This window comes from Uloborus diversus, unplaced genomic scaffold (assembly GCF_026930045.1).
Source record: "Uloborus diversus isolate 005 unplaced genomic scaffold, Udiv.v.3.1 scaffold_977, whole genome shotgun sequence".
NCBI classification, from domain to species: Eukaryota; Metazoa; Arthropoda; class Arachnida; order Araneae; family Uloboridae; genus Uloborus; species Uloborus diversus.
In genome coordinates this window covers 33,129-60,103 of record NW_026559206.1, presented here as the reverse complement: position 1 = coordinate 60,103, position 26,975 = coordinate 33,129, and the positions used below count along the sequence as shown (strand labels likewise).

Below are 26,975 nucleotides of genomic sequence, written 5' to 3'. Positions count from 1 at the left end.
ACAAACAGTAAAGTTGTGGCAGACATCTGCAATGAAAATTGCACACATTCAAACTGGATTTTGGAGATTCAATTAAGAAAATAAACTTTCTGTTAAACAAAGTTACTCTTTATATATCATTACTTATGTGGTCTAAAGATATTCTCATTACTTTTAAGTACTATATTACTTATGTTATGACTTTTAAATACAGTCAATCTTGGTTATAATGACATTCAAGGGTCAATAATTATTTTGATTACCTAAAACCAAGGTGCCATTATAAAAAGAGGTTGATTTAGGGATTACAAACCAAATTATACAGTACTGGTAAGACAAAAAAAAAAAAAAAAAAAACCTTTACACAACAAAATTGCATCACATATGGGTCATTCTCTAGAAAACGTAACTTTTGAATGCAAATATTTTTTAATTTTGAAACCTTTTATTTTCCGTTTTTTTACATTCTTACATGAAAGTGTTACGTACCAAAAGTAACCATAAACAATGGCCCAGCTAAATTCCAATTATTTTACTCATAAATAAAAAAAAGAAAAAACTTCTAATATTTAAAAATTGAGGTCAATTTAACATCGAATAATTTTGTTAATTGTGCAAACAATGAGCTATTTTAATGATCAGTGGGAAGATAATATTAAGCTCTTTTAATTAAAGTACGGCTTGATTAGTAGTTTCAAATGTATGTTAAAAAATAGAATTTAATAAATTTGAGGATATACTGGCAATTTATAAATTTCGGTAGAATGATGTATTTCCCCTCCATCAATTATTTTCATCTCAGAAATAATGACATTGATAAGGTTGTCATGGAGGTGAGATTCACAGAGGTGAGGAATTTTCCATTAATATAGGCCTAATAGATACATTTTTCAGGGAAATTTTTTTTTCTTTGTTGCTACAATCTGCACACGTTAAGCACATTAAAACAGGCTCACTGCTTTTTTTACATTAATTTACATCTCTGAAATTCAAGTTCATGGAGGTGAGAAGTCAGAATAACCACACCAAGTTTTTAAAGCAAAATCAATTTTCAGCTTTTCGACAAAAATCTCACAACTTCAACTATAGCTGAAAATAAACAAGAGGGGTTTCTTGTATCATGGAAAATAAAATGTGATGTAATTACTGCCACATGTTAATGAGGAATGGCATTTTGTGTTTAGGTAACGGAGGTGAGAATTTATTGTGTGACATAACTCCTTGTCCTACTAAAACGAACTAAAACAAAATATTAAAAAATTAAATATGCTTAAACAATTAGTATTTGAGACACTTGTGAAAGGAATAATAAATAAGTATGTACTTTTAATTAAACAAGTTATTAGACAATATAAACAGTCACACCATGTGTGTGACATGCCACGGAGGTGAGAATTCACATGTTGTGAGCCAAAAATATACTCAAATAAAAATTATTATTAAAATATTGTTGGCAGGTTTAAATAGATATATTTTTGATGAAATTAAAAATCATTGTTAAATGAATTGTTCCTTAAAGTTTTTACTGTAAAAGGCGTGTGACAGAAAAGTTACACTTTTTGAAGAATGACCCATATGATTTGAGAAACATGTTATGATTATAAATGAAAAGTCTCTCTCTTTTTTTTTCTTTTTGGAAAAAACTGTTTTAAGGCTAGTACAACGATTTATTTCCTTCAAATTATTTCTAATACCACAATTTTTTGTTTCATTATCCGTTAATCACTTTCTCTGGTTTTATAACATAGCCAATCTCTTTTATTGTGTTCAAACTTTTTGTAGAAGGTAAGTTCATTTACAGTTTTTTTTTTTTTTTTGTCAGCTTTGTTGATTTTATAACAGTAAGTGAAATGGTTATCCCCTGTTTTACATGCACTTATGCCGTACAGATCCATTAGATTTGTTGAGATCTGCGGAAGAGATAATGGTCAGCACAAATTAAGAGAAGAGACTACTAGTTGCAACTACTCGTAGTTGGATGGAAGTGGCAATTCGAGAGTAACTATGACTTTCTTTCGAATCAAGTTCTCAATTTCACTTGAAGACAGAAGCAAAAATGAAGTCACAGAAAAATAATGTTAAAACTGAGGGTGCTGTACACACTTGGATGTTAAAAGCTATATGGTTCTAATGCGAATCTGCTAAAATCAGGGAATAACTGATGCTAAAACCAATGTGTTGTTAAAAGTAATTATTATTGCATATTTGAGTCTCAAATTTTACACAACCTATAATGATAATTAAAGTTCAAAACTTTTTAAAAATTCAGTTAATGCTTAGAATTGTGTCAACAGTAGCTAAAATGTTAAGTTAATACAATCAGATAATTCAGTTTTAATTCAAGGGAAAAAAAATTGTTATGACTTTGAATAGGGGTTTCTAAACTTTTTTGATTCCCAGCACCCTTTGAAGAATTTGAATTTCCTCATGCCATCTTCTTCTTATCTATATGTTATACACATTGATACTGTGTATACTTCAAGGCACCCCTCGCCTCTCTTTGGGGCACCCACTTTGAGAACCCTTGACTTAGAATATAAGAATAAATTTCAACTTGTTGTTCAAAGCACAACTTACTGCAAACAGAATCAGATGTAAAGTCAAATTCAATATAGCAATATAAAAAAAAAGTCTAACACAAAAAAAAAAAAGAATTAATATCTTAAAGCATTTAAGCAAGCATATAACTGTACAGTCGAACCTTCGTATATCGAACTTCCACCTATTAAAATGTTCTGTACATCAAAATCCCAGCAAATTTCTGTGTTCATTACATAGAAAAATTGCTTCTATGTATTGAAAAAAATCTCCATATATCGAAATTTTTTTCGAGACATTCTTAGATTTTTTCCCATTTTAGACTGTTTGTATCATGAAAAATGAAGGTTAGCGAAGAAAACTTCATTGAAGGCTGCTACGGAACTCATAAGAAATCTGGGGTTGAGGGGTGTGTAGATAGGTCGTTGTTCTGTTCTGGAATTCTTAAATTCCTTCAAGTTAATTCCAAATCTTAGTTGTAACAAGTAACACTGTAAAATCAGTTTCAAGTTATCCTTTTTGTCTGTTGATTATCATTCCTAGTCTTTTTAGCTTCAGTAAAAATCATTCAAGTTAAGTAGATCGATTTTTTACTTTTCTCTCGATTACATTGTCAAAACGAAAGAAGGCATAAAAATGTAATTTCTGTTAATTTTTTATTTATTAACCTTCACTTAATCCAATGCTCATATACGAAAATTAGCTGTAATTTTAATGTTTTAGGATATTTTTATGATAAAATATGATCTTTCTATATATCGAATTTTTTTCTGGCAATTTGCTACTTCGATATATGGAGGTCCGACTGTATTTTTAGTTTTCAAATCTGTAGTGTTCCATGCTAATTAAATATTTTTAAGAATATATAATCGATGTTTTGTGGGAGTTTGCATTTAAATAGCATACATTGAAGGAAACAGTACATTGATAAAGAAAATGCAACCTTATCACTGTTTCTTGACTCTGTAGCAGCACTGTTAGGAGGTTTAACATCTGATGCAAAAGTTACTCCTTTACTTTTATGTTTTGACTTTCTCCTAGACTTGTTTTTTGCTTGCTTGTTTTGATTAACTGATTTTTCAGAACTCTGTTCAGAAACATTTGTATCATCTTCAGTTTTTATGCTTGCAGTATGTTTTATGTCAACAGGAGTATTTTTTGCATCCTCTGGTGATGATTTTTCAGTTTTCAAAAAGGCTGAATCAGTTACGTTGCATTCAACTTCAAAACAATCATCATCCGGAAAATTGTCCAGTTTCAAACAAAGATCAATGTATTCATTCTTTGTAGAAATTAGCTTTTTCGTATTTTTGGGATCAGATGACATAACTCTCTGAAATAGCACATCAGCTTTAGCTGCATAAAATTCTCTCTCTCCCAGAAGGTATTTCATTGTGTCTTCCGTCATCCAATCTTCAAAAATCTTTTCAATAAATTCCCTAGACACCTCTGCTGGTAGCAGTGTTGTTTTGTCACAGGGCTTATTAGGTGTTATTAACACAGCCTTTTTCCCACTTGCATTTGTTCTTTGGGATAAGAAAGCTTTGTCATATTCTGGGAAAAAGTCTTTATCTCCTTCGTCACTGTCGTCATTAAACTGATAATCATCATCCTCATCTGATTCAATCAAGGATTCATGCTTTGGTGCTTTTTGTTGCTTTTCAAAAATGTAAGGTTTTCTAGAAATGAGAGTAACATAATATTATTTGGATGCAGTTAAATTTAATAGTTTTGATTCAAACAATATATTTTTTAGTTTTGTGCTCAAATAAAAACCAGAATATATTATCATTACTTTAAAATATCAAAGACCATAATTGTAACAATAAATCAAAGGGAAAATTGTTTAGTTGCATGTGAAGAAAGTAAAGGGCAAAAGGAAAGGAAGATAAATCCAACTAGGCTTTGGATTCTTAAACATGTTTATGAACTCTAATAAATCATTATTATTATTATTTTTTTCATTCCAACAATACTCATAGAAATGAAAACGGATGTTTTAAGTACTGAAGATACATAAATATATATATCCGTGAAAACTCTCTGAACGGCCACCTTTGTGTCGAGACCACCCCTGTTAGTGGCCAGTTTCGCACAGCACGAAATTTTTGGCCTATGCGCACAATGTTAATTCAACCCTTCAGAGTGGCCACTCAAATCCCTCTGAGCGACAGAGTTGTCGCCTATCTGGGCTTTGAAATCGCCTGCTGACTACTCTTGAATTTCAGTTTTTAAAGTTATTTACTGTTAGCTTTTCGTTAAGAGCAGAGCCAGGCATTTCCTGTGTTTAGATTTTTTGTAACAGTTGGAGGAGGGTGACATTTTGAGGAAGGTCACCACTGTCAGCCCATTTTTGTGCCTTTTAGGTGCTATTTCCGATTTAGATGATGAAGTTCCTGATATTATTTGTAATAAACAAAAAGTCATGTTTTCAACTCCGTAAACTTTGGAGAAAATTGACGACATCATTGTTAATTTGGAAGCTATAGCTACTGACTCAATTCGGGAATCATTTTTACAAGTTAAAAACAAACTTGAAAAAAAATTGGTTTTTATAAAGCTGGAAAATTTTAAGCAAACACAAATTTTATCATCTTTTTTAAAAAGTAAAAATCACAAAATAAGGCATTTTCTTTTTTTTTTATTTTCTCAAATTTTTTTTTTTAAATTGTTGAATTGTATCATTTGTAATACAGTTCGAGTTCAATGATTAAAATCTTTAGGAGTGGCCACCCCTTCTGAGCGTCCAAGTTTTAACAGAATGGAGGGGTGGCTGCTAAGGAGGTTTCACTGTATAATTGAAATGTAGTAATTTGTTCCTAACTTGAGTACATGTCATTCATATATGGATGCCTCAATTGCCAAATCGACTAACTCCATAAAACAAAAAGTAGAGAATATGTATGAAGAAGATGTTATCAAAAAATAGGAGTAAATAAGCCCTGGTGTTACATTTTCTGCCATCACATGGTCGGAAATCTACTGAATAAAACGTTAATATAAATGCACATGCCAAGCATTGATAAAGCACTATTTAATCAGAAATGAGGATTTTTTTTAAAAGTGGAGTTAATCGATTTGGCAATTTATCGAAGCGTGCATGTCTTGCATAAAAACAGAAATAGCAATGCAATCATTTGGAAATGTGAATTAAATCTTCAGATAATATAGAAACAAACAGGTTTTTCATTACAAGTATGTCACTTGGCACAATTTTATTCTTGATTATTTTTCATCTTATCTATTGCCACCATATTTGGTCAAAGTTACCAGCAATACCATAACATATTTTGTAATTTTAGTGTGAATTTTTATATGCAACAAATCATCAAACAAGACTAAAAGTTGAATTAAAATGAAAAATAGTCCACCAAATTTTTAAATAAGCCATTAAATAACATGAAAGTTTTGATGAAATTAACCAGACAACTAAATATAACATTAAAATAAAAAAAAAAAATCCACCAAGTAAACATATTGAGTCATTAATAAACATTAAAAGTTCTATTACATACATATTCTTTACAGTTTAATAACCTTAAAAACAGAAAAAGAAGAGCAAACACAGCAGTGACATAAACATTACTTTTCTGTTTTGCAAAGGTAGAAAGTAAAGAAGTCAGTAACCAAGTAACATACCTATAGTTGAAAAGTACCAAGGGAGCATGCAAGTGAGGGGTTCAAGATTCCCAGAACCTTAGGTTTTATCACACACATTGCCAATCCTAAGCTTAAAAACACATAAGGACCGTTGTGACCAAACCCTTCCCCCTTCCTCCCTCTAAGAGGTACATTCTGTGTGCATAAGTGACCACAAAAAATGGAAAAGTGTCTGCCTCAAACTACTTCTCAGTTTCTTATGCTGCTTCTATTCCTTGCTAGTAATTTAATTAGAATTTCATGACTTCTGTACCACATTTCTCCTAATAAACACACAAACTACTTCATTATTCTATTGATTACAATTTTGCACAGTTCTCCCAATTCATTTTCAGTTAATACTTAGTGAGACACCTTGCCTTAATATTTAAATATAATCCTCATATAAATAATAGCTGATGATTGAGTAACCCGCGTGCTTCAACAATGAAACTTGTGCCACGACATGATAATCTGATAATATGTTTTGGTAATGTTTAACATGCAGAGAAAGGCTTTATTATGACAAGGCTGAACTCGATCTGGCAACTTAACAGACTGGTAAGACTGTCATTTCAGGGGAATGAAGAAGCGAAAAAGTGGTTGGCAATGAACGCTACCTACTGGAGTATAGGGTTAATCCACTGGAGTTAACGTTACAATTTCAACTATCAAAATATCACCAAACAGGCAATGGCTTTGTTCAAATGTAGAAGCAATTTTCACCCATCATACCTTGACAGGCGACTTTCTAGTAATAATAATAATCATTCAGATGTTCAACATTTACCAACTGGAAAATGGTATTTATCAAAACTTGATGTTTTTTCTTTCTGTGTTAAATATTGGATTTCATGGTGTCCATCTGATGGCAGATTACCTTAACTGCATCAGCTCAGTGAGGGACATGTTAGAAAAAATTATAAAAATAGTATAATGTTTCTGTGAGAAGTAAACTAGTTAATCAATTTTGAGAAGCTTTTTGTTATGGATATGGGACTTATATACAATAAATGTTTAAAGACTAAAATATCATGTTTTTCAATGTAATATATTCAGTTATAAATATGGAAAAGACAGAAAGCTTACTCATAAATCTTTTCTTTTATTTGTAGACCTTCAAGGCTCTCGGTACAATGTTTCAGTTCTTCTTGAAGCATTTTTGAAAAATTATTAGTAGGATGTGGAGTAATACTTGCTGCAGTTTCGATTTCTTTTTCACTTAGCACTTCTTGAAAAATTACTTCTTCCCCTGCACTGCCCCTGAAATATTATGTGTGTAACATTGATTTTTATGCTAGGTACTATACAATTTAAAATAATGTTTTAGTGTTAAAAATAGATGCAGGAAAATATCAAGTCCTATATTCAGGGGCGATTGTGACCATAACTGTTACATATATACCTCACTCTCTTTTTCTGGAACTTAACAAAATAAATTTCTATTAATAGGTTACTTACATTTTTCCTGTAAACCATCCACAGAAAACAAGTAAAGATGGTCTTTTGCGAAGTTTATTGTAACTTTTTTCTGAAGGGTAAGATGAAATACAACGAAAGAAAGAAGGGACTCAACTGAACCAAGCACTGCACCCAGAGGTCTAATGTACTAGTCCCCAAACAAGAAGCGGAAGATACAATTTAAATATGAATGAGAATTTTTAAGGTATCAATGTCAAACTTGTGAAAAATCATTAAGAAAATTCTGGTTAGCAAAAATACCAAATATTTCCATTTTTCTTCTGAGCACCTGTGAATTTCTATTAAAACCTTAATGCTTTTCTTCTAAGAAACTTTTGATGCAACCCAAATAGTGATTTGATGTAACCAGTGCCTTCCACTAAAATAGATTTTCTAGCAAAGTTTAAAATAAATATTGGTAGTTTATTTTGAAAACAAACTTCATTAAAAATATGCAACAAACAGCAAACTGAATTTTGTTAGAATGAGATATGACTTTTTATTTTAAGTTAGAACTGGGGAAAAGATACATGTCAGAAAAAGCAATAAAGTACTTTAACAAAAAGGAAAAACTAAATATTAATGCACAATGTATAAGAATGCATTCATTCAATACATGATTTACAAAACATAGAAAGGTGGACCACAGGCTAATTGAACCAGCCGTTTATTTGCACCAAATCCGAAAGAAACAAATCAAATAACATAAGCCAAATATTATTCCTTATCGGGATCAAAAATCCATTTAATCAGACTAGAGAACATAAGAACAAATACGGAAAAAATTATAAATTGCCCGCTTGGAACAAATTTCAAGTGGGTCAGCGAAATTAAGAATTGGTGCATTAGATTACCATTCGAACAAAGGGCAAAGTTCAGTGAAATTTTAAATTTATCAGTTAAGGTGGCATGCACAATAAAAGGTAAATTATTTCAATAAACTGTGTTAGTTGAAAAAAAAGTAATTTTGTATTTCATTGGATTTTTAAAAGCTGTTGAATGATTTTTAAAACTTATTTTTTCACTCATGTTTTTACTTACTTCTGGAATTATTTTTTTTTAAACGAACAAATTTTGTAAAACAACCTTGTTTGTATGCTCATCACGAATGTGTGCCTCACAATGATCATAACAGCATTTAAATATATTACATATAGCATGTTCAGTCTCCTAACACAGGCCTTGTTCCGATTTCGTCCAATTATTCAGAATGTTTGAAAAGTACATACAATTGAAAAATACAGCAAAATTTATAGCACTTCTCTTCGTGATTTCTGAATATTAATTTCTCACTTGCTCTCAAAACTAGCTTGGGTGGGAGGACAAGAATTTAAATAAAATACAAAAGTTTTATCTTTAAGAACTTTCAATTCTTTAGAGCCTGTAACTAAATGTTAAATAGATCTCTATCAAAATCAAGAAAATGATCCAGGGATACATTATCTTTCATTTAAACACTGCCACATTAGTATTTATTATTGTGGCAAGGTATATAAAATACTTTAAAGAAGCTTATTTGTATAGCACATTTTATGCTACACAGCCTTGACAGCCAATGCTGTGGCAGTTAAAAATTGTTTCTTACCTAACTTCTTTCTATAGCAGTCAAATTGTAGGTATAATCCATAAAATGTTTTACAGATAGAATTTCATATATTTCATGATTTCTTTTTCAGATAAGCACTTATTTTAAGGATTTACATACAAGGGTGTATCACAACACATAATCGCATGGATGGCAGAAGCACACTATGTATGGGGGGGAAACCAATTTAGACCGGTTCCAATTTTTTTGATCACAACTAGGTTTATATTCTTAAGAAATATGTTGCTAACAAACAAAAAACAAAAATTGTAATGATTACAGGTAAAAATTGTGACTTTGGTAACATCCACAAGCAACAAGCTCTGATGGTGATCTTTCAGCAGTTTCTAACTTCACTATTTCTGTGAGAAATGACTTAAAACAATTACAAAGTGTACGTCTAAAAAACTCAGATTATTCCTTTCCAATTAAAAAAAATTATGAAAAACACTAAAATTTTGTTCCTCCTAAACTGGTTTCCCCCGTTAAGGACTTTTTAAAAACAAAACTGAAAAAAAATATAAGGGCTCATAGAATTACAATAATAAACAAAAGTTCTACTTACTTGTTTTCTCCCTCTGATAGAAGGTTAAGTGATGGAGAATCTTTCCTCATGTACAACGGAAGTGAAGAAAGTTGGTGCTTTATAAAGTTGGAAGCCTTATAGCACTCATTACTGCAAAAACACTACAAAAACAATTTAGGAAACATTAAAAAAATGATAAAATGAATGCTAATAATTGTAGTCGTTAATAGAGAGAAATAATAAAAGGTTAATCCCGAGCATTGACATTACATACAGAAACTCTACATACAATGTAGAACAATATTTGTAAGGTAAAAGTAATTTCTAGAGAAGCAATGATAATTGATTTCCAATACAGTAATATCTTATTTCTGCATTTATTCAAGCACTGGGTAGTTTAGCATTCAATAAGAGAGAAAGAGAGTGTGTCTGTTCCTTCAACCTACCAATTTTAAAGTGAGAAGGGAAATCTCATGAAATATTAATTTTGATTTGAATACACAAATCATGATATTGAAAGATCTGTAGAACGTAAAATATTAGTAGCACCCCCCCCCCCTCCCACACACTTTCAATGATGATTTTTCAACAGAATTGAATTTAATTAAAAAAAAAAAGCTAGAAAAACTTTTAACAAAGCAGATATGCAAGAGAAAATCTGGGAAACTCTCTTTTGCCTGACAGCTGAAGGGTAAGACATCAGTCATACGTTACCTGAACTAACTAAAAACCAATGTTGTACATTTTTTTAAAAAGAAGAATATATTCTTAAAACAAAAAAGTACCATTTTTTATTCTTAACTAAAATTATTTTCTTTTTTGATTTCCAAAACAAATTCAGTCCATATGATCTGTAAGCACGCAAGCAATTATTTCCAAGGATCTGTCTCAAGTGAAGAAGAAACTGCTGCAGATCTGGGCTGCCTTACTCAGTTAGGACTTTAACGTTTAGTCAGCAATGAAGTGTATTAAGTAACAAAACCAACAGAATGTAAGGTTTTATCAATAGGTTCATTTCAAAAAATCATGAAGAAGCTATTTTACCTTTAAACAGAAGATTTTTAAGAACTAATTTACAGTATTTTGTTCAGTTTTGGTATCCTTTATCTTAAAAAATACAGCATTTTGTTGGAAAAGGTTCAAAGGAGGGCTATAAGGTTAGTAAATGGACTTTCTAACTTGGGTGATTCCAGGCTTAGAATACTTAATATGTCTAGTCTTGAGCAGTGGTACACATAGGAATTTTTCAAAGAGGGTTGGGGTGGGGGAGGGGGGGGGGTTCAGGATCAAAGTTCCACCATTCTTATATCATATTCCAACATGCAACCCAACATATTCTTTTGATTGTATCTATTGTTGGGAACAAAAAACATTAACAATTTTTTTTAAATAATTACTTAGCATTATTGAACAGTAAATTACTTCCTCTAAGCCAGGGCTAAGGCAGAACTACTAGTAATATACTAGCTAATATGTTTGACGTGAACATTTTTGTCTTCAGTAGTTCTAAAGGGCTTTTTCTACCAATAAAAAATAAGTTTTTACACTAAGGAGAAGAACACTACAGCAGAATGCCAGAAAAGGTGCGGAACATAATAATATTAACAGAAACATCGTCTCTGGAGGAAGGAGTTATAGGATGAGGAAAATTGAAAAACTAAAGAAATTGTATCGAGCAATTCAAGATGAGCTGAAAAATACAGAAAGAGAGCTTTCAAGGGGGAAAATGTGGATAAACATAGACTTCTTAAAGATCGCCTCAACAAGTACACAAAGAAAAGGCCCAAAGCAAAGCAAAATTTGTTCAACTGGCCTCGTCGCAAACCTGTAGTCGCTAAAAAGTTATTCTGCAGTAAATACAATGTGGATTTGTGAATAAGCTTTCAAGCGCCCAGTGAAACTCCACCCAAAATAATTTTTTTTAACTCGATTAAATCTAGGTTTAATTTAAGAATGTTATGAAAAGAAGAAAGAAGACCCAGATTAGTTTGAGGGAGAAAAGATGTCGAGTGTAAAAACTTGAAAATGCAAGCTTGCACATTTCATTTATTCCTATTTGAGCAGTTAAAAATCCATTCTTTATCAGTCGTTGAGAAAAGTAAATTCTTTGAATAGACTGCTTCTAAACGCCAACAATTATTATGACCATTACGCAATATTAAGTTTGATGATTGGCATAATCTATAATGTAATAGTCTAATCTGTAAAAGTTACCAGTTGTAGCAAGGTCAACGTAGAATTGGAAATCACCACAGTGCAACCAACAAAAAAAATAGTGATCGCCGGTTAAATTGAATCAGTGGTTAATTGAATCAACCTCTTTAATGAATCAAATTGTCAAAAACAGAACCAAATCTAGCTTTATTAGCCGCTTTATTGAATCGGCTGTTTTTTGGAATCAAAACAGTTTAGAGCAAACGTTATTCATATAAGTGGCAGTCACTGTACTGGAAGTGGCATGAATACAAGGGCGTACTATTTTCTCCTCTAAGCTGATTCATACACTGGGAGTTCAACTTTTTATTAATTCAAGGTGATATTTTACACTTTTACCACTGCTCTTCCTACAAAATAACTAAATTATATTTTTCAAAAGTGATTTTTATTAGCTTTAACCTACTTTCACATTTATTGATTTTTAGCTTCAAATGATTTTTTTTTAATTTATTGACTCATTGCAATAGGCAATTTAGCATTAACCTACATTTATATCAAGTGAAATTGCAACAAAACTTTCAAAAAAGATGTTTTGAAATCAGTATAGTACCTTAACATCAAAGCCTAAAGGGATTAAAGTAACGTGAGTCACCCAACATTGTAACATGAGTAGAGATGAAAACAATCCTGGCAATTTCCAAAAAAAATAAAAAATAAATAACTCGGGAATTGTCAAAATGGATATTTCATGTGTCTATACGTTCTTCGGCACTTATCCACGTGCGGTCGAGTCGTAAATAAACCTCAACATTCATTCGGGGGTGATGTAAAATGGAAATTAAGGTTGATTTTTGAGTGAATTTTTTTGCGAATACAATACTTCCTTTTCTGTAGAAGGAAGTAAAAAACGAAAATAAAACCTTTTTTTCTGAGGGGATTTATTTACGATTCTGAAAAATTGAATTTTTTCAACTTTTCAGGAAGTTTTAATTGAAATTTTCAGCAAAAAGTGATAAAATTAGAAATTTCTGGAACTTATTGCATGATTATATAATATGCATACCAATCAGAATACATTTAATCCTTTTTGCAAAAAAAATGAAATTTTTTTTACAACATTTACTCAATAACATCAATTGGGGGAACCGTTAGAGGTGAGAGTATAGGGTCTGGTGGGGGAAAGTGGTCAATGGGGTAAAGTGGTCATACGTCAAATAAATGACTATAGCTTGGAAATAAATGTTCGAATGAATGTGAAAATTTTATTTTAGATTCGGGGAGTTAGAAACTACATTTTTAATACGAAATTTCCAAACCTGGCAAAATTTTATTTGGTAAACAAAATATTTTGTGTAAATATGAAAATTTTAAAAATCTAAACACCTCTTTTAACTTCTTTGGGAAATTTTGTCTGTTAGAATTATGAACAGATTGACGGCACAGGAAGCTTCCTACATGTCTTAAGATCGCTTACTCACTAGCAGTTAGCTGAATATATTTTAGATCATTTTTTAGAACTATTTCAGTAAGATGGGGTAAAGTGGTCATAATATTAGGCCTAACGAATATTGTTCTTCTGTCACTTAAGAGTTATGTATAAAGCAGATATGAATGAAATATTAATTTCACTTAATATGTATTGTTTTTACCGTAAATGGGGTTAAATATACGAGTATATACGTATGCATACGCATATACTCGTGTAGGCACGTATACAAACATATTCACATAAATGCACCAATAGATACATATATGGGTATCTGCGATATGGGTATTTTTTATCTATGCAGACTTACATTCGACTATGCAAGTATATACTTGCTTTTACTCATATATATACGAACACTTATATACTCAGGTAGACACGTATATACACGTGCGTACTCGAGTAGATACTTACATACAAGCATATGACATACAAGTATACAGGGTTAGTTTAAACTCTTGGGGGAAATTTTTACCAGGTGTTAGAGGGGAGGATAAGAAGCAAGAATCCCAAGGAACATATGGTCACAAACACAATGCTGACGCGCTACATGCACGCAAAGCCAAAGACTGATGGATGCAAAACAGGTCACAAATTTGTTACACTAAGACAATTGTGCACAACATTTTAGGTTGTAAGAAGGTTTTAAAGCGATTGAAGAAATTTGCGGCCTGCAGCTGTAATGCATGCGTCGCAATCACAAAGCACACTCTGTTTTAATAACGAGACTTTTGAAAAACTTTCATCCGTCGCTGCGCCTATGTTGCGATGCATGAATTAGAACTACTACGGGCCGTAACTTTTAAAAAGTGCTCTAAATATTCTTAAAAACTAAATTTTGAGTAAAATCATCTTTGTGTAAAAAATTTGTGACCTGTTTTGCATCCATCAGTTTCTGGCTTTGTGTGCATGTAGCGCGTCAGCGACCATAAACTCCTTATTATTCTTTGCTTTTTATTCTCACTTCTCAGGCCCCTTAGATTTTTGCTCAAGAGCTTGGATTCACTCTGTAGGCATACATGTATGTAAGCGTATATACTCGTGAATACATATATGTACTGGTTGACGAGTATGTACGGACACATAAATGTACGTATATACGTTTTTTCAGGTATATAATTGTGTTTACACGTATACATACGTATACACTCGTGCTTCCATATATACGTGTATATATGTGAGTAGACACGTGCAAACACGCACTGGATGAATTCACGAATTAACTCGTGTATACCCGTATATACATTTATGTACAGTTATGTATATACCCACATGTACACTTGTACATATATGCATATATACGTCTACTATACACGTATATACTCAGGTATGCACGGTATTTACTCATATATGAACGTGATTACTCATGTTTACACGACACGTATATACTCGTGAATACACGCATATATTAGTGCATATACTTGTAACCATAAAAATAACTGAAATATACAAATATTAGGGTTATTTAATATGGTTTTGCATTTATTTTTAACTATGACAAACTTTACCCCATGCTATGACCACTTTCCCCCATCCCATGGGGTAAAGTGGTCATAAATATAAAGGGAAAAGAAAGTGTTATAAAACTAATTAAATCAATATTTTTTTTTCTAAACTTCAGTGTACTGTGTTCTTTAATAATGCAATGTAAAATAACAACAAAAAAATTTGAGGTGTTTAAATTATTTGTTGTATTTATTATCCACCAAAGTTGAAAACCTACGATTTTATGACCACTTTACCCCACCAGACCCTATATACTGTATTAGGGTGTCACGCCCTCCCTCAAAAAAGGAAGTTGGTTTATGAAGTCGCACATCCCCTTATATTTTCCCTTTTAGGTCAAAACAATTGTAAAAAAACCTTTCATATAATTTAAACAATGGCAACCCGTGCCCTTTTGTGCCTGAAAGTGTAAACCAGCCCTGGCGTACTAGACTGAATAAAAAAAAATTTTTTTTTTTTGGAAATTTGAAACTTGATGTCAGTAAAACGTTGCTCCTTTTACCCCACAAAAATATTTATCCAAATTAAAAAATATTTAGGTGTCGAGCTGAAGGCCTAAAATTTGTAAATTTCACAAAAATGGATTTTTTCCGTTTAACTTTTAAAATACTAGAAATACCTAAATCTAAATAAAGTAACAAGTTCAAAAATTATTAGCAAACAAATTTTTAAATCAATATTTGCAAATGAATAATAAAAAAATAATTTATTTAAAATGAAAAAATTAACTTGAAATTTAAAAAATCCATATTTTGAGTACTACCATGTGGAAGACTTAAGTATAGCAAGAGAACAAAAATATTTTTCAGCTTGATAACTTCTTAAAATTTAACTTACATTTAAAAAAAAATATACAGAAAAAATCAATTTTTTAAAGAAAATTACAAACTTTAGGCCTCTTGCTGGACACCTAAATATTTTTTGATTTGGATAAATATTTTTTTGGTACGTGTGGGGCTACAGAGGCAACGTTTTATTAACATGAAGTTTCAAACTTCCAAAAAGAATTTTTTAAAAAATTCGGTCTAGTAAGTGTTGGTTCACACTTTCATGCGCAAGTTGGCACGGGTTGCTGTTGTTCAAATTGTATGAAACTTTTTTGCAGTTTAGAATAATTCTACTGAGACAAAAAGCAAGGCTCAAAATATTGCCACAATTGACTCAAAATGGGTTTGAGATAGACTGTGTGATAGTGATCGACAGGTTGACTATCGCTGTTATAGACCAATTTATGTTCACACAGTTTAATTTTGCAAGAGAAAAAAGAGAGAAATTATTAGTATCTTTTTCATTTGTTAGATTTGAAATCATTGTTACCTTTGCTTGGAATTTTTTTACGTACACATACATAGGATTATATAGTCAATCAAAAAAAAAAAAAAAAAAACCCTCACAGGCGATGGAAGGGGTGTAGACTTCTTGTGTGTGACACTGGTCTTGAGCAAAGGAGAATAAGAAAGGACCTGATCCAGTTATTTAAGTTTATTAAAAGGCAGGATGCTCATGGTGTAAATTTCTACAGATGGAAAAACCAGGCATCGTTTTAAGCTTTTCAAATCCCAAAACTTATCTTGAAAGCAGGAAAAATTATTACTTTAACTGAGTTGTAGGCATTTGAAATAGTTTACCAGAAGCAGCTCTTACTAGCAATGGGGTTTTGTTTACTTAACTTAGCTGGTAACTTAGTTTTAACAAGGCTCTTAATCTTCATTGAGGTTTTATAAATTGACTAGGACCAGCTCAGCTGGGCCCACAGTCTGTTGCATATCACTTTTGTATTTGTATTATAAACACTTGTGACACATTAATATTAGTGATGTGCCGGATCATTAAAAAAAGTAGATCTGCGTATATGGATCCGGATCCGGCTCATTAGTGTCAAGATCCGTGGGTACGGATCTCAAAATGTTTTTGCCCAATTCAACTGTCCAAATGTAAAATTTATTACGGAAGGTATTCCTGTCACTATAATAACACTGTTTCTTCAAAAAATGTCATTTATGGCAAAAATATAATAAAGTCTATGATTTACTCTTTTAAGAAATCTCCGTTAAAATTGATGGAGAGTTGGAAGGAATGGGTCAGCGCAGCATTAATGCTTAAATAGAATGTGAAAAATTATTTTTATCTTGCTCCGTAGATGTAGGATACAGAAGCAAGCAGGGCTGGATTTCGAAGTGTGGAGGCCCCGGGGCAACAAAGGAGTGGAGGCCCCTAATCAGGGTTCAAAAAGATCATCATATTTTCGAAAATATCAGATACTTTGATATACATCCCAATATTTTGATACATATGTATATATCCAATATTTTCGACCCGTGAAAGTTAGGATATTTTGTAAAAATGTTATTGTGTTGTGGAGGCCCCGGGGCAGTAGCTCCGCCTGCCCTCCCCTAAATCCATCCCTGGGAGCAAGAATGTAAAGCTGCTACTGGATAGGCAAGGAATAATTTTTCACATTTTATTTTAGCATAAATGCAGCGCTGTCCCATTCCATCGAAATTACTCCGACTGACAAAATAACAGAGCCGGGAACACCATTACAAACAGTAAATAGAGACTTTTGTCTCACTTTTTTTGAAGGATGCCGGGGAAAAACCAAATGAAGAAAAACAGAAACCCCTTATCAATAACAAAAACTAATATTAAACTAAAAATGAAAAAAAAAAGAAAAAGAAAAAAAAAACGTCTCAGAGGGCCGTTGCCTTCTGAAATGATACCTTATAATTTAAATAGGGAATAAAACCTAATTTAAACCGAATTTAAGAGTCTTTTTTTTCAAATACTTAAAAATTTTTAGAATAGAAAAGATACGTCAAAAAAGTAACGGATACTGATATCCGGAACATCACTAATTAATATAGCAAATTGCTGCAAAAACATAAAAAGGAATAACTTAATTCATTGAGTACGGTTAACTCTTCCTTTAAAGGACACAAGAAACTCTACAGCCTGGATTTTAAAAACTGTTTAGTTTAAGAGTAATAGATAAACGAATGCTAGCTGAAATGTGCATTAGACTACTAAGCACATCCTCCAGCATTTTAAAAGTGACACACAACTGTGAATGAAGTTTGAAGGTAATGCATATTAAATATTTTTGTAATGAAATATTTTCTATTTGATTATAAAAAATGTTTTTGATCAGTAAATTAAAGGTTAAATGAATAAATAAAGATACTGAAAAAATAAATAAATAAATAAATAAACAAGTAATCAAATAAATTAATTAATGTATAAGGACAAACAAAGTAAGTAAAAGATTGAATGAATGTATAAATAAGTGAATTACTAAATTAAGCTATGTTAATAAAGTTAATTAATGAAGAATACATAAGAGATTTAATAAATGACTGGATAATTAAATGAAATTAAGTATTTTACTTTGCCCTGCATGTACTTGTCTAATTGTACAAAATATTTAAAATACAAATGAGATTAATATTAACTAAATAAATACTGCACCCAATATGAAGGTCTCAATTTATATTTCAAATTTTAATTACAAGAACATTTTCATTTACAAATACCAAAAATAATTTTCGACTTAGAACAAAATGTTACAATATGAGTATCAATTTTTGGAAGTTGCTTGTATTATTTATTGTATTCAATGATTTTCAGAGGTAATTTTTTTCTTGACTGGAATAGACTACATTTGTTACTACATAGTTAAAATATTACTAGATAAGTGGCGCTAAAAGCAGAGTAAATTTTTCAACATTTCACTTTGCCCTGCTATTTTATTTTGCCCCACATCCCCCTACATGCTATACTTTTTTCCTAAATAACGAATTTTCTTGTTTAAACTTTAACAGTATTAAGCATAGAAAGGTTTAAGTTCACTATGCTTTTGTCATTTCTTTTAAAAAAAGTGTTAAAAAGGGGGGGGGGGGTGGGGGGGGGGGGGAGGGGAGGGGAATGCAAAAAAGGAAACTTACTTTTCTTTCACTAAGCTCATAGACCTTGTTATTTGTGCAAGAAATGTGAAATTTTTGCTTAGTAATCTGAAACATTAAAAAATATTTCAATGCCTTGAAATGGAAAATAGTACTACAAATTCAGTTTTTGAATTTATGAATACAAAACCAATACATCAAAATCATCTAATAATATAATATAAATATTAATTGAAGTTTTTAAAAAGGAAATTAACTGAAACAATAACAATGCAATTTTAGCCAAAATCTTATATATTAGGAAAATTTTTTAATTTCACAAATTTACTCAAATAACATCCAGATTGTATTCATATTCTTCTTGGCTAATATAATACTAAAAACAGCACTAGTGTGCCACGTTTATTACAGCTGAGGGAAGTAATAGTTTTCAATAGGTTTGTATAAAATTGAATTAATTCTGCAAATGAAGTTTTGAAACTTTAAATGTTTTACTGTATATTCTATTTGCATAAGTCTAAGAAGATACGGGCTGAAGCAATACTTCAAAGAAAGAAGGAACAGGAAAATATCAAGAAAAGAAAGCAGAGGAAAAGATGAAGAAAAGGAGAGAACAAGAAAAAACAATAACGAAACCACGAAATTACAGAAAGAGGAAAGTCATCATTGAAGACGAAAAGTAGCATCCAGCTTTGAGTTTAGAAGGAGAAGAATTATGAAGAAGACTGTTTACCTACATATATTTTTATTTTTACATTTGCATATAGGCAAATCGCCTTCCTACTTATATTACAGGTAAAATGTTTCCAATTTGGAAGTTCAAATGCAGGTAACTGTTTTACAAGAGTTTAAATCTAATTTTTGCTTGTAAAAATCTCGCTGTCATCTTAAGTTCTATTTTTTATTATGATGTTAGTTTTCTGGTTGGTTAAGTACCCAATTATTGTACATTTGAATTTAAAGGCTTTAGTACTAAAAATAAAAAAAAACATTTGCAAATTTTTGAGAGAAAAAGCAAATTTTGTCTATTACTCATCCTTTTATCCTGTCTGTTACTATCATCAGATTTTTCGGTGTCTGTTACTAGAATTCGAGCTTTCTTCGAAATTGAGCAAATAAAAATAGAATTGACCAATTTAGAGGATCCAGAAGCAGCCAAATGTTAGACGAGATGTTGTTGCATGGGAGAAAAATAGTTTAAAAAGTCTAAATGCATTATAAGGGTCGAAAAGTTGAGTTAACTTGAGAGCAATGTTTTAAGCATGTCAGTTACTGGTGCCATTACCTTATGTAGAGATGACAGCATTTTTAATATAATACATGGATTCAACTATACAATGAAATTATTTAAAATCGTATTATTAACATTAATTACTTGAGTTAGAAGTTTGTGTAAATGAAGAGACAATTACAAAAAGAAGAAAAAAACCAACAGATGTTGAAAATTTTGGCAAATGTAGAAAATATTAGCTGCAATTTTTTAATTTATAATTCATAGCTTCAAATCTAAAAATACGTTTTTAGTAAAAAAAAAAGAAAAAGAAAAAAAAACATATATATCGATAAAACTATCAATTATGAGATAATTTAGCCAAAACAGCAGTAACATGTTTTTTTTTGTCTTGCACATACAATTGAAAGTTGTCATTTGTATCAAATTGATGTAGAATAGGCTTTAAGAACCCAGATTTAAAATCTATATTATAAGTAAAAACCTTTCTTAATTAAACAACATAGGTGCCACTTTTCAATACTGAAACTTGTAATTCAGTCCTTAAAAAATTGGCAGATAGATTTCTGTGTTCTTCAATTAAAAGTTTCTTTTCTTTTAAAGTTCGAGAGTGGAATCTAGCAATATCCACCGGAGAAATAATTCTCTTTTGCTGTTATATTCAGTGGGGGATTAATTGTGCTGCAATCGGCGCATTAGAGAGGGGCCCTTACATCCAGATCCTAAAAATGCATTGCAAAGGGCCACCAAAACTGTCCACCAATCAAAATCTGCCACTGGATACATTTCAATTAAATTCCCACAAAATTATTATTATAGTATAAAGCAACTCCAGGAGTGGAACAATTACAAATATCAGGACTAGCTGTTCCGGAAAATGTTTTCACAGCAAAAAGCAAAAACAAATGACAGAAAATTTTCAAAAAAAAAAAAATATATATATACATTTTAAAGTTTGTTGCTTTTGCTTTATAATTTGAACAGAAGAGTAAGGTGTAATTTAGGGTTTAAATCAGCTCAGTGGCTGTCCATAAATTATTCACTTTTTCAATGTATTTGACACAAATACCCCGTTATCACAAAGTGTCACACTTCACCTTTCCCCCTCCTCTCCCTTTATCATGTGTTATGCTATTTTTCATAAACATATTGTTATACAAAAATGTGGACATCACACTACTTGTTACCACCTTTCTCCCCATTGTCAGAAACTCCCCTTCCACTCTCCTAACATGACATTATTTGTGGATGACCCCTCATTGAGAAGGGATGAAAGTTGGAGGGGGTGAAGCTTTCAAAACTAGAATCAAGGATTTCAAGTCATTCAAGTCATTACAAATTCCTGCTCTAAGCAACCCTTTACCTTGGTGTTATTATCACTACACTTTTTCTTTATTAATTTTATTTGGTTTGTTACATAGAAGATTGAATACAATTAATATTCAATGTATATAGTTTTTGATTTACATTTTATACACAAACATTTTAAAACAAAGTGTTTTAATTTTAATTGCCCCCACAGTTTAAGCCTTTCTCGGATCATCCCTGATTTTTACTATCCAAGGTACCCATGCCACCCAATTTCGTGGATAATCAAGAACAGTATACTGTACTTAATTTAATAGCTGACTGTCAGTACACACGCCAATCCTGCATTAACTTCATACAAAGTTAGTATATGGTTTTCCTCTGGAAATTACACTACTATGGTGTTGATCATCTGCTATATTACAGTACAGAGAAATTTTGAGAGCTATTAGTCATTAACCTTTGTTTTATTTGAGCTTTTATTGTTTAAGGACATCTGTAAATAATCTTATTTATCACATCATAACTATCGGTACCTGTTTTATAGGATTTGGACAGAGAGGATATCCACACATATGCTCAATGCTTCTTTCTTGAATAACATCATCATAATCCCCTCGACATAATTTAGAACACTGAAATTGAAAATTAAAACCAGTGAAATAATTAATAATACAAATAAGAATCAATAAAAAAAAGATACCACTTAGAAAAAGTATTAAGATTTGTTAGGATGATGTTTTCCCTATTTTTAGCTACAATAATCCCTATTACATTTTGTGCTGAGTGTTTTTATTACATAAGCCAATTCAGAATAAGGAAGAATTGAATTGCATTAAATGCTGTCAACTGGGGTTACTGGTCTTTGCAGGCAACATTGTCTAAACAAAGGAAAAGAAATTGTTTATACTAGAAGATTCCAAACTTTTTCGAGTTGCGGCACCTCTTGAAGAACTTGAGTTTTCTCGTGGCACCCTAGTCTATCTATATTATATATGTATATATTGATGCCAAGTGGGTTTTTTGCGGCACTACTGGGTGCCACGGCACCCACTTTGAGAACCCCTAGTCTATACTGTATTAGACATAGAGTAAAATAAAAAATAACAATGTTTAATTGCACAAAGTTGCATATGTGTGTCTCAGGATTACAAGGAAATCCCTATTTTCTATGCAAAATAAGCGAGCTTATGATGAAAAGACATCATCAATAGGCTCACTTATTTCACAGTGAGGAAGGGGCTCCTGGTCAACCCGAGACATGTGTTTGCTGTAATCTGCAATTTTTTGCAGTTAAACATAGTTATTTCATGTTTTACTTTTCATGCAAAGGTAATTACATATAGGAGAGTGATTATCACTTATTTACATCATGTCAAGGGCAGCACTACATTGACCTAATCATTACTGGTGAGAGATGTAATGATTGAATTTTTGTCTTTTGGACCAGTGTTACCAGAAAAAAAGCCGAGGGTGTTAACACATGTCTGAAATAATTGGATATGCTTATAAAAAAATTCTAAACACACGTTTTTCCACAACGCGAAATTTCGACTTGTGCGAAGGGTCTTGGAACGCATTCCTCGCGTAAGTTGGGATCCGACTGTATACCTATTGTTCACAAGACCAAAGAGAGCCTAAATTTCTGTTTTTATGGCTTTAATTTCGAAACCAGGGGGAGAACCCCCTTTTCACATGTGTTTTCACAAATGCCTTGATATGTAGCAAAAAATTGCATTTTAATTCTTTTATTTGGAAAAAATGTCAATGGAAACTAGCTTATCCAGCCCTTATCATCTAACTTGCAAAAAAGCAACTTAAATGAAATTTTTTGGGACTTCAATTACAAATGATTTTTGATAGGACCTCCTTCCTCCCTATTTTATATCGTGATGATAGCTTTAAAAGGAGGTTTTTGGAGGAGAGCTCACAAATCTTCCATCCCTTTCTAAAACATGTATAAATACAGTTAAAAATCAAATTTTTAGAGCCTCAAAGGCAAAATATTTCCAGGAAGGAAGGATTCTAAGCACCTTCACACTGCCTTTAATGTAAGCAAATATTACCTAAAGGTGCATTTTTCGGCTGGACAGCTGAAGAGCTAGAGAAGAGCACCCTTCCTTTTCTAACTTCTCAATGTATAATGAGAGAATATTTTGGTTTCTAAGCTTTATTTTCAAAAAGTATTTTGGGGCCAGCACCCGAAACCTGACCTTTCTCTGTACATCATCAAAAATAGACAAAATGCGTTTTCAGTTTCCTAATTTTCAAAAATTTCTCAGAACTTTAAATTTTGAAACATTTTTGAGGGAGATTCCAAAATTCACCCCCTCACTTAATGTCTCGATACCCCGAAAACTGAGTTTTTAAAAATTTCATTTTATAAAATTTCTGGGGAGTTCGGAGTTTGTTCAAAAATTTCGGATGACCCCTCCCAAAACAATTGGCTGGATCCGCCACTGGATAAAAATGTACCGTTTGTTGCATTATGCTTGCGACAACAATAAACTTTCAGACAGACAAACTTTCAAAATTAGTTACACTGTTCCTCAACAAATGGCACTGCAAGCATTTTAGAAGGTATAAAATAAAACACAGTCTGTACAGTCGCCAAAATGACCAGTATATTTGAAAAATCAATGTTGCCCGCTTAGTTTTTATTGATTTTTCAGACATACCGGTCATTTTGGCGATCTTACAGACTGCGTTTTTTATACCTTTTAAAATACCTGTAGCGCCATCTGTTGAGAAACATTGTAACTAATTTTAAAAGTTTTTTTTATCAAAAAATTTACTGTTGTCCCAAGCATAATGCAACAAATGGTTTATTTCTATCCCTGCCTGTTTATTTTTTATTGATTTTTCAAATATATCAATCATTTTTGGAACAGCCTATACCTTTGGTTTCAGTTGTGACCCTCAGAAGCTCACTTAGAAGTTGGAAGCTTATGATTTAGAGCAGCTGAAAGCAACCCCTCGATCGCGAACCCTTTTTCAGTTGATCCTTACAACATTTTGGAACTTTTTTTTTTCCTTCAGAGTAACATGAAAAAACATTATTTTCTGCAAAAGAATTTGGCTGAACTTCTGAAACAAAAGTTATTCAAAACATTTAAAGATCTTTTTATTATCGCTGGAAGCTGGAAGTGGTCTAACTTCTAATATTTAAGAGAAATATTCATTTCTTACTTTTGCTATTGAAAAAAATCCGCAAAAGAAAAAACAAATTTACAAATCAAACTTAATTTGAATGTTGTACAAATGCTTAAAGTAAGAAAACACTGCTTCGAACAACATTTTTCAAATGCCACAGAAACGGGAGATCCCCCCCCCCCCCCCAAGTCGATCTTGGGCCTCACCAAGCTTAGAACGTAGATCGGTACAGAATTTAGGTTGTTGATCTCTGATTTAGAGCAAGAAGTGATTTAATAGCTTAAACTATTTTAATACGTAATTCAAATAAAATAATAAAGTGAGGGATACTTAAAAGTAGAAAGTTTATACTTACATTTTGAAGGAACCAATCTACTGAAATTTCTTCTTCTAGCATGTCTTCAACTATTTTTAAAATGGAGCGCTTAATCTTTAGAACTTTTTCCCTCGCTGCAGAACTAGTCAAAATGAAATCATTGAAATAAAATTCGTTTATTTGCATTTAAAAGTCAAGGAAGCACAGCTAATAATAAGTTTTGCTAGTCATAAAAGCAGAATCAAGTGGGAAAATTAAATATCCAGCTAAAAACACTTTGATTTTATTAACTAAAACTAATTACAAGTATCTTCTTTGTCAGCAAATAAATATTTTATGTCATTAAGCCAGTTTTCTCCCAGTCAATTAATAATAAAATTGTTACCAATAGCTTGAATATAGGCTTAGGATTTTATTTAACGTTTTGGGAAAAAAATTCCACATTTCTACATAATGTGAAAGTTTCAAATTCCGTTAAACACAAAAAAAAAAAAAAAAAAACCCTCACTCTTTCAATTGGTACTAATATTTTAAATGAGCAAGTAAGTTTTCACTTCCAAAATTATGAAAAAGTTCTAATTATGTTTAATTATTTATGCTTTAAATTAATATCTCCTGTAATTAAAGTCCAACAGAAGTGACACCTAGCTAAGAACAAAGCCCTAATCAAGTGGTTAACTGGTCCTTGTAAAATTTGCCACTTCAATCAGAAGGACTATACATTAATCAAGCCTTGCTAAGAACTAAGTGCACTCCAAATCAAGTCGTCTTTTGAATAAAAAAAAAAAGAAAGATCAAAATTGGTTCATTCCTTAAGGAGCTACACTAGGTAACAGACAAGTGCACTGTCAAACTTACAATGCTCATCCTTTTTGCATTTAGAGATAAAAAATAAACAATGAAAACATCTTTAAATTCAGAGAAATTGAAGCTGAACAAAACTTTTTCATTTTACATTGTAGCTGTGTATCTATTCGCAACCCCAATAAACTATAGAGGGCGATGCAGCCACTGTCTAATGGCGGATGAAAAAGGTAAACAAACAAATGCCGTGACTTATAACTTGCTTTGACGCTTAGTGAATGACAGTAATTTTTCATCGTGTTTGTGGGAAGCTTTCTTTTTTATTCTTCTGAAATTACATTAACACCATAAACTGTCTGAAGCTAGTAATTTACCCCAAAGAAAACATGTGGAATGGAATGTTTTACCTTTTTCCTTAGTATTATTAATCACCGCAAGGTACCGTATTCGAGCTCTGGAGTTGCGAATTAGCAAAGGTTTAAAAAGTTCTCAAAGAATTATGCATTGTTGGTGAAAAATTTAAACCAAATTTTGTTTTCTGTATCAGTAATTTTTGAACCTGAAAAAGTCCGAGCTTAAAGAAATATAATTTAGCCCATATTGCTGTGACCTGCAATCCCTTGAGGAAAAAGTATCCATTTAAAACAGAAAACAAATTCTTCAAGCTGTACATCAGCTTGCATCTGGCGTACGTTAACTGCCGAGATAGTTTCAGCTAAATACACTTGAAAAAGTTACTAAGAGTATTAAACAATATCCCCTCTCCGTTTGAATTTTACTTCCCCTATTAGCAGAGAATTTTCATCTAGAAATAATTCAGAACTCGAACAAATGATTTTTAAAGTTTGACAATTGTGGCTTTCTACATAATTAAGAAAAGCTATGTTGGTTTCAAATAATTCTGTAATTTTCTTCCTAAATATAAAAATGTTATGATTTTTTATTCAATCATGGTTAAATATACTCCGAAAATTTTCAAACACTTACACTTGCTTCTGCTTAGAGGCATTCTCTGTTTGAGTAGGAGCCATAAAGACAAAATATTTTTAATTAAATGAAGTTGTTGAAGTTGAATAAGAGTCTTCAGACTCCAGGTTTATGAGAGGACTGCGTGCAAAACGCCTTTTTAATTAAATATTTACATTAATATATCGAAATTTCCGCAACAAAAATCATACACGGATCCAATGCAAAACATTTTTGACATGTAAATGTAAACTAGGGATGGAACGTTTAGTTCGGACCCGGTCACAGTGAACGGGTCTTTCGATCGAACTAGTTCAGCTTTTAGTTCAGTAGAAAACAATCTAGTTCACTAGTTCGTTTCGTTCTTAGTTCGTTTAGTTCTTAGTTCGTTTAGTTCTTAGTTCGTTTAGTTCTTCGTTCA

The 26,975-nt window shown here is 31.6% G+C and overlaps 1 protein-coding gene across 1 annotated transcript in view; it reads right to left on the bottom strand.

Moving 5' to 3' along the window:
• The window catches only part of LOC129234077 (putative RNA polymerase II subunit B1 CTD phosphatase RPAP2), a gene marked incomplete at its 3' end in the record, with an annotated part of 35,452 nt that extends 8,680 nt beyond the window's left edge, over positions 1-26,772 (bottom strand). Inside the window, exons 1-7 of the mRNA XM_054867968.1 lie at positions 26,576-26,772; positions 24,824-24,926; positions 21,852-21,950; positions 18,819-18,884; positions 9,768-9,889; positions 7,246-7,419; positions 3,461-4,196 (exon numbers count right to left, since the gene is read on the bottom strand). Of these exons, the coding sequence (XP_054723943.1) occupies positions 3,461-4,196; positions 7,246-7,419; positions 9,768-9,889; positions 18,819-18,884; positions 21,852-21,950; positions 24,824-24,926; positions 26,576-26,619 (1,344 nt within the window). The remainder of the gene's footprint in view (positions 1-3,460; positions 4,197-7,245; positions 7,420-9,767; positions 9,890-18,818; positions 18,885-21,851; positions 21,951-24,823; positions 24,927-26,575) is intronic.
• Between the last annotated feature and the right edge of the window lie 203 nt (positions 26,773-26,975).